The sequence below is a fragment of the Pteropus alecto genome, unplaced genomic scaffold (genome assembly GCF_000325575.1).
Source record: "Pteropus alecto unplaced genomic scaffold, ASM32557v1 scaffold118, whole genome shotgun sequence".
NCBI lineage: Eukaryota > Metazoa > Chordata > Mammalia > Chiroptera > Pteropodidae > Pteropus > Pteropus alecto.
The window spans coordinates 2255496-2264380 of NW_006440654.1; the positions used below are offsets into that span (position 1 = coordinate 2255496).

General features: G+C 62.7%; 1 protein-coding gene across 1 annotated transcript in view; it reads right to left on the reverse strand.

Moving 5' to 3' along the window:
• Positions 1-8885, reverse strand: part of GRAMD4 (GRAM domain containing 4) — a 40240-nt gene that overhangs the window by 27168 nt on the left and 4187 nt on the right. Inside the window, exons 3-6 of the mRNA XM_025051042.1 lie at positions 6135-6548; positions 5373-5379; positions 4993-5119; positions 1721-1910 (exon numbers count right to left, since the gene is read on the reverse strand). Coding sequence (XP_024906810.1) covers positions 1721-1910; positions 4993-5119; positions 5373-5379; positions 6135-6548 — 738 coding nt within the window. The remainder of the gene's footprint in view (positions 1-1720; positions 1911-4992; positions 5120-5372; positions 5380-6134; positions 6549-8885) is intronic.

Below are 8885 nucleotides of genomic sequence, written 5' to 3' on the forward strand. Positions count from 1 at the left end.
TCCATCAAAAGGCGGCCGCGTCTCGCCCAGCCCCCCACCGGGCCCCACGTCCTGGGAGCTGTCAAGGCCCGTGGCAGCCAGCGGCAGACCTCCGGGCTCTGCTCAGGCCTTTAAGGCAGTGACACGGCCTTCTTTCTGCACAGCCCTGGGACACCTGGTCTCAGCACGGGACCGCCTGGGTCCCGAGATGCTTGCAGATGCCACCATGGCAGGCCAGGCAGAGCTGCGCCCACCCCAGCCCTGCCTCGCCACGGACAGCCCGCCTGGGCCACAGGCACCCTCTGCTCCACCGGGAGGGTCTCCTGCTGGAGTTGGGGGGCTGTGATGCCACACACAGGGCTAGGTGATGAAGCCCCTCGAAAACCCCCGTATTCACTTCTCATTGCTGCTGTTAAAAAATGACCACAAACGTAGTGGCTTAAATCAACACGCGTCCTCAGAGGACAGAGCCTGCGCCGGGGCCGCAGTCCAGGCGGGCAGGGCCGGCTCCTTCTGGAGGGTCCAGGGGAGAAGGTCGCCTGGCCCGTCCCAGCGTTAGAGGCACCGGCGTTCCTTGCCTGGTGACCGCCATCCAGCAATAACGTCACTCTGACCTCTGACCCCATCGTCACATCTTCTCTTGACGGTGACCCTCCCTCTCCCTCTCCCAGGGATCCCTGCGATGGCAATGGGCCCCCAGACAAGCCGGGATAATCAGCCCACCTCGGATCCTTCGCTTAATGATTTCTACCAAGTCCCTTTTGCTAGGTAAGGTGACGTGTTCACAAGTTCTGGTGATTAGGACATGGATACTTTGGGGGAGGGCGAAATTCTGCCCACCACTTTCCCGAGATGAAATTCTAGGTCCTGGGAAGCCCTGGACGGAGGGACAATGTCCTCCTTCCGCCTCGCTCGGGAACCTGCAGGTCACGAGACAAAGAAGGGCCGTCCTCTAGCGGGTCAAATGGCCCTTAAGCCCCCTGCTCCCCACATCCAGCTGAGGCAGGACTCTCCCAAGGCCCCAGGGATGCCTTGCGGACGGTACCCTGACCGAGAGCCCTCGCCGGCTTCAACTCACAGTGAGAAGGACCCACGGAGAGGACACTGCCACGAGCCTGTGGCCCCACAGGCCACGGCCACCCCGACTCAGAGGCAGATGGGCAGACGCCTCAGCCCACCGCACACCAGGCAGCGCAGGCCACACGCGCCCCCCTGCCGCCCCCACCAGCCTGCAGGAGAGTCTCTGGGAGGAAGGAACTCAGCTTCGAGGCTATTTTTAAACCCGTAAAAGTAGAGCTCCTCAAGCTGGAGTCCTCTTGGCACAGAATTCAACAGGCCCAGCCACAGCCCAAAATAAAAATCGAGTGATAATGCTTAAATAACACTCCTTCCCACCGGCCAGGAGGCGAAGCGGGGACCCCTCAAAGCGCCGTGCCCGCCCGCGGGCCGGGGGGGCGGCCGCTCACCTGGAGGCCCTGGCTCTGCTCCCTCCGCCCACAACCCTCCTGTCCGGTCCCTCTCACCGGATTTGCCCCTCCCACCCTGTCCAAGGACCTTTCCAGAAGGCCCGGCCACGCCCTCCTCGAGGTGACCTGACTTCAGGTCCAGAGCCAGGCACACACCTCCACACGCCCACTGCTGCGACTCTCTGCCCCGCCCTCCGCTGGGGAGAAACAGTTCGTTGCAGGAAATGACTCACTTCCATTGTAAACTTTCGATCTTTTCCCTGACATCTGCTCACTGCTCTGCCATTTGCTGCTGCACGCACGCAGGTCGCAGGTCACGGAACGTCGCAGCCACGCTGAGCGAGGGACGGGTCCCCGGGAAGCGAGGGACGGGTCCTCGGGAAGCGAGGGACGGGTCCTCGGGAGCGGCCGTTTTAAGCATTTGCACTCGAACAGGATAGGCTGCTGCCGAGATGCTGGCGAGTGCTGCGTTTGGGGCAGGTTTTAGGGAGCTGACGGGGGGTGGGAACAAGCAGTGTGCTACAATTTGTCCCACCTCGAACAGTAAGAGGGTCCCAGCCGGCGCTTCGCCCGCAATGGGTGACACTGAGGCACCGAGGCCGCCTGTCAGCAGAGACGCCTGCTGCATCTCACCTCTCGAGGGCGGGGCTCTGGGCCCCGGGCCCGGCACAGAACCAGGAGCCGTGTGCACCCAGCCCCTGGCCCCGCGCCCCTCCCTGCTCAGCCAAGCACTCAGGGCCCGGCCCTCTCCCTCAGCAATGGGCTGACTGCCAAGTTCCTGCTCCCGGCTCAGCACTGGGCTGGGGACAGCCAGAGACCCCTGCCCCCACCTGAGACCAGGCCCTGAGTCGCTGAGTGGGTGAGCCCGCCAGGAAGCAGAGGTGGCGCACATGAAAGATGCACTTAGGTACCAAACACCAGAGTGGACGGGAGCAAGGAAGGGTACGGCTGGAGAACCGGAGCTCTGGGAGGTGCTCGGTGGGGCCTGGAAGGGTGTGCCTGGTGCAGGCAACAAGCCTAGCTGTCCCCCTGTCCCCCCCAAGCATCCACGCACCCACTCACTGACCCCTGACCCATCCCTCCATCCACCCACCCACCTACTCGTCCATCCACCCATCCACCCACCCACCCACACCCCCACACGCACACTGAGCAAAGCTGTGGGAATTTGCACACGAGGCAGCGGCTCCCCCCGCCCCCTTTCTGAGGAGTCCAGCTTGGTGCAGGAGACAAAAGGCAAAGACGGGTCCCTTATGGAGCTGGAACGTCAGGATACTCCCCACGTGCCACTAGACAGCCTGTCTCTGCCCGCCCAGCCTCGTCCACGCACGCGAGGGTTTCGGCAGGATGGGACCGCCCCAGGAGGTGGCAGGGGCTGGGGAGAAGGCACGCTGGCCTGGCAGCCGCTCTGCCCACTGCACACGGAGCTCAGGGGAGCCGCCCGGAAGTGGGGCTCTCACGGCCTTTCTCACTCCCAGGGAGCTCGTGAGGTGTTCCCAGGGCCGGGACGCAGAGCAGCCACCAGAGGCCACAGAGCTCACCATGGGTCCTGGCTTAGCACTCCCCATGGGACTCGACTGCACCATCTTCCAAAGCACCCGTCACGTGATAAAGCTGGACCCGAGACAGGGAGCCATGGAGACAGCGCCAACTGGCAGGCGTGCCCAAGCTTCCCCTCTGACTTCACCCCTCACCCCTCGCTCCCGGAGCTCCGGGCCCCCGGGAGCAGCAGAGAGGAGACCTGCCACGGGCGGGACCCCCAAGTGAGAGCCACAGGGGCAGGGCAGGGCGGGCGCGTGGCCGGCTGCTGAGCTGAGGCTGCCCGGTGGGGTCAGCTGGCCTCTGTGCCCCAACATCTGTCCTGGACAACGAGGGGCCGGCACCGAACATGCACGATGAATAATGAAAGAGCAGGTTCTCGCCGGGCACGGAGAGTGATCTAGAAAAGTGAAATTCAACCCAGCCCGGTGGGTCAGACAAGTAATTTTCTTGGGGGCCGATTTCACGTTTTCCCCAGGTGAATTCTATAGGACACGGACATCCAGTCTCATCCGTCGTCCGTCTTTGCCTCTGCTTATCGGATCCGTCTGCTCCCTTCCTGTCCGGGCCACCCGTCCGCCACCCTCGCAAAAGGGCAGAAAGCGTTTAACAGGCTGCAGGGCAGGACTGTCTGACCCAGCCTGGGCACGGGGAGCTCATCCTCTGAGCTGCGTCTTGCCAGACAAACAAGAGGAGCAGAGTCAAAATAAATAAGTAAATAAATAACCGAGACCGCCCCTCACAGAGGGACGTCTGCGGGCTCAGGTCCCCAGGCACGTGACCAACCCCACACCCGACCCCCGTCCCCAGCAGGCCTCGAGGGGCTGCCTCGCCTCCCTGGACACCTCCCGCCGCGGGCGGCTCCCAAGGCCCTTCTGTCCTCAGAAGACTCGGCTGGCGAGCACGGCCTCCCTTACCCGAATCGCCCATACTGGCCCAGAACCGGCCCCGCTCCAGGGCCCTCTAAGTCAGACACCCAGGAGGCCCTTCCCGACACGTGTCTGACACCGGGCGGTGTCGGTGGCTCAGAGGTGATGGCGTCCCTGCTCTCGAGGGCTGACGACCCCAGGGCGTAGCACCCCAGGAGAGCACCCTGCAGCCCGTCCTGGGAGGACTCCACAGGCCCTCGCATCAACGTGGGAAGAAGAAACAGCTCGGCAACCAGAACCCGCCCACAGGTAAGGGAGCCTCGGGCTCAGGCTGGCAGCCAGGGCGCTCCAAGATCCACTTCCAAGCAGAGCCTGCGTGTGCCGCTCACGAGGCTGGAGGAGCCGTGGCCCAGGGCCTGCACCAGCAGGCGAGCAACAGAGGCTCGCTCCCGCTCAGCGCGGGGACAGAGGCAGCAGCGACTGCACCTCAGGCCACCGACCGCGACCAACGCTGTTGATTTATTCATGGGCTCCTTTAACAAAGCTCGGGCCCCGCCTCCAGCCGCCGCCAGGGCACATCTGAATCTCACGTTCTGCATCCTGACATTTCCTCGCAGGAGCATTTGTTCTCCGCAGTATTTAACGACCGGAGACTGTCCCCATGCACTCGGCTGGTCCCTCTTCCCTGTGAAGAGCAGCAGTCTGCTTTCCGACAGAAAGAACGACAGACGATCGAAAGGAACTTCGACGTGAACGCTGAGGCACTCTGTGGACGGGGCGGCCAGGGCCCTCGCAGCCGGCCGCTCGCCGTGGCTGAGTCGGGGACCGGAAGCCTGGGTCCCCGCTCCGGGCCAGCGCGCCTTCCCCACCCATGTCAGACCGGCACACGGACGCAGGCCTAGTGGCGGCCGGAACATCTCCGCAGGTCTCGAGACTGTCTCACGTCGTGTCTTATGCTCCATCCTCCTCCGGATGCCGAGATGGGTGTGGAGGGAGGGACAGGCTTCCCCGTGCACGGTCCAGCTCTGACCAGGCTCTGCCACAATTCCCTCTACACGCTCAGCTTCCACTGCACCCTGGGCATCAGGCCAGACGCTCAGGGCACAGGACCCGCAGCCATGCGGCAGGTCGGGGGGGACCAGTGACGGTGCCGACCACGCGGCAGGCCTGGAGGGACCCGCGGCCACGCGACAGGACACAGGTGACGATGTAATCATCGTGGTCGGGGGCAGGGGTTCTCCAGGCCACATCTGCACGGCAGATGCACTGGGAACACGGAACAGGGAGCACCCCTAAGGACCACCCCTAAGTACCACTTTGGAGCAGCCTCCAGGACACGACGGAAGTGTGAGGAACGTAAGAATGAGCTAACGTTTATCTGAGGTGAGAGACTTAAGAAGAAATGCACATATCTGCTTCTATAAAAGTCAACAGAAGGATAAACTGTGAAAGGTAATCGGTCTCCACGGGGGAAGAGAGGGCACAGGCACACGAGAGAAGCCCATTTCTCTGAACGTACCTGGACTCTGGAAGCACAAACAGGTGCAGATACACTTAATTTTACAAAAATACACTTAATTTTCAAAAGAACTCTCTATAACACGCACGATGGGACAAAATGTCGTCACGTACTTCCTACACGAGGCACCAAGGACACAGCACCACACCTGTCAAACTCTTGGCCTGATTCTCATCAGAGAAACCCAAACCGAGGGACATCCTACAAAATAACTGAGCTGCTCTCGTCCGAACTCCTGCTCCAGGCACGACACCCGAATGTTACGCGTCACTCAGGACTCCCTTTCCCCATGCACGACGTCACCAGCATGAAGAGAGAAGTTAGCACAGGATCTTAGATTAGACGATAACATCACATAGATGTCAGTTTTCTGATTCGGACGACATACCGTGTTTAGACAAGAGAATGTGCTCGCTTTTACGAAATACACAGAAGTTGATAGAGCCCGAGGGATGTCGCGTCTGCAGACGACCTTCAAACTGTACAGAAAATAAAACGCACAGACAGAAGGAAGGATGGTGGGTAGATGGATGGATGCGTGGGACAGAAAGAGACGAATGGGGTAAAATGTTAACCTCTGGGAAGAATCCGGCTGACAAGTACACACGAATTCTGTGTGCATTGTCGCATTGTTATGACTCCTGAAATTGCATCAAACAGAAGCTTGAAAGAGAAAACATCAATCTCTAAACATCTAAGGCAAAAAGAAACACAAATCCGCCTGTCTCGGGTTGATGGCACAGCCACAGAAAGGGGACGCACTCTTCGGCGACTTTGAAGTCGCATAACCGCGCCTCCCTGGGGGGTCCCGCCTGGGCGACAGAGAACGGGAAACACACAGCCGGGTCCCGTCGGCGCTGCCCTCCGAGGCGGCGGGCGGGTCCCTGCGGGGTAAAGCAGACGCATGGCTGCTGGTGTCGCTCGCCGAGCAGCAGCTCCCCCAGCGTGAGAGCGACTCGGCGAAGTCGGGCGGGGTTCAGCGACGTCTTCGTGGACGGAGCAGGGACTCGAGGAGACGTGTGCCCAGCCGTGCTCACGGCGGCACGTTCCCCACCACCGAACGGGGCAGCAGCCCGGCGTCCACGGCAGGACGAACGGACAAAGCCAGGGCGGTCCACGCACGCAGCGGGGCGCTGAGCGGCCTTGGAGGAAGTTCTGTCGTGCATGGCGACGTGGCTGCGCCGTGAGCACCTTGTGCTGAGTGGGATGAGCCAGACACGGAGGGGCGGACGCTGGGCGACCCCACCCACCTGAGGCTCTCAGAGCCGTCGACAGAGCGACGGCCGGGGCGGGGGGTGCGGGGGGGAAACCCGTGGAGATGGAGAGATGGGGGAGGGAGCACCCATGGAGACGGAGAGCCGGCGGGTGCCGGGGGGACACAGCCTCGGTTTTACAAGATGAGTTCTGGAGACGGCGGTGGTGACGGCCACACAACTTTACGAATGTTCTCAAAGCCACTGCACCACACACGTAAAAACGGTCAAGATGGTAAATTCCACGTATGTGTGTATTTTTACCACTATTTAAAAAAAAACCACGGTCCTAGATGCGAATTTGAATTATCTGGACGACTCGTGACGCCCTTGCCCTGCGCCCGGGGCCCGGCCACCACCGCGAGGACCCCGGACTCCACGTCCCGCCACAGGGGGCAGGAGGAACAGAGGCGGGCACAGTGCTGAAGAGGGACGTGCCGCCATCGGATGCTCTGCGTCATCAGAAGAGAACAAGCTGAAGTCTCCACCCTCCGCGCCACGAGCAGCCCAGGAGTGTGACGAGACGCTCCTGGGACGAACGCAAGGTCGGCCGCGGACGCCCCAACGCCGCGCTGGGCCAGGAGCCCCTATCGGCACAGAGCCGGTCGGCCCCAGACGGGTATCCCTGAGGGCCCCGGCCGCCCGCATGCCCATCTCCCTGGTGGACACCTGCGCCCCTCCAGCCCCTGCTTGGTGACCCCTTCTCCAGGAGACCTCCTGCTCCCCCTCCCGGCCGGGGTCGCTTGTCAAATGCTTTCACTGACAGCACTTGGCTCTGCTGCTTCATCAAGCCTCGTGACACTGCCAACATTCAGCTGCCTGATCCACAAAAGCCTGTGTCACAAAGCTCCGTCTGCTGATCTGATGCCTCAGAGCAGAATCCGTCCAACTCTGCTGCTCGGGGCCCTGGTCAGCACTGGCCGAGCATCCCGTGGGACGGCCTAACCCTAACTCTGCAGAGCTCAGCACGAGCCAAGGTCACAGGCGTGGGTCACCAGGACCTAACGAGGCCCTGCCTCCCGGGTCACAACCTCAGTGACAACCTTGGACTCGTGGGGGGACTGAGGCGCTCCACAGGGCCATCCTCAGAACCACTGGCTCGGGCTCCACAGAGGGGACACGTACACACACGCATGCACACGTGTCACTGAGGGCGGTGACGACCAGGAGGAGGGGCTCCGAGGGGGGACGGGGCTGTAGAAATGCAGGGACAACCACGTCACTCACGCCCCAGGCTTCCTGCCATGGCTCTGACGCCGCCTCCGCCTGCAGGCCAGGGGCCCCGCGGGGCTGCAGAACTGGGGTCCCCGTGGGGAGAGCCGAGACCACACGTAGCGTGCGGACGAGAAAGACGCAGGAGGGACAGAGAGGGAGATGACCCAGGTGGGGACACAGAGAGGGTGGGTGCCTCGGGCAAGCGACAGGCCAGGCCAGGCACGACACCCCCCGGAGGCGACCTGCCCGCAGCCCCTCCTCCCGAGCGCTGTGCGGCTGAGACGTGACTGGCTCTGGGCGCAGAGGGGCCAAGCGGCTTCTTTCCCTGTGTTTTCTCCCCAATAATATCACTCACACCCCAGGGTGAGCTGTGAAATGCGCGGTCCTCACGCGGCGGGGCCACGAGCGTGGGCATCGGGGCGGGGCTGCGGGTTTGGGGCGCCACCTAACAGTGGGGCCACTGTATCGACTTGGCCCTCCACGCCTCGGGGTCCTCGCCTGTGAAGCGGAGGGGCGCTGAGAGCCTCGGAGGCGGAGTGAGGTCATGTCGGGAAGGCACCCGGCCGGAGGCTCCCCCGGAACGGCCTCCACCGTCACCAGCACCCCGAACCCCCGGCAGCAGGAAGGTTCGGTTAAGCAGCACAGACAACCCAGCCCGGATACCAGCGCGTGCGGCCGACAGACAGACACCCCGACTGTCCCCCGGCTCGACGCGTAAACGGAGCAGAATGAACACGAAATCCCGGCTCCCTCGAGGAGCGCTGACGAGCCCTGCGTTGACTGTCGGAAAACATCACGAAAAGCATCAGATTTCCCAGGGAGTGTGAGCCCTTCCCTGTGACACCCTCCACTGCCCCGAGAGGGACGACACCACCACGGCACAGACCAGGGCTGGGCTCAGTGGGGCAGCAGAGGGACAGTCGGACGCAGCAGGCAAAAGGCCGTGTGGGGACGCGCACACGGGGCCACATCTGTCCCCACCACGAGGCCGGGGACAGCTGTCCGGCCGGCTTCACCTCTGCAAGATGAGGGTCCCCCGCCCCGC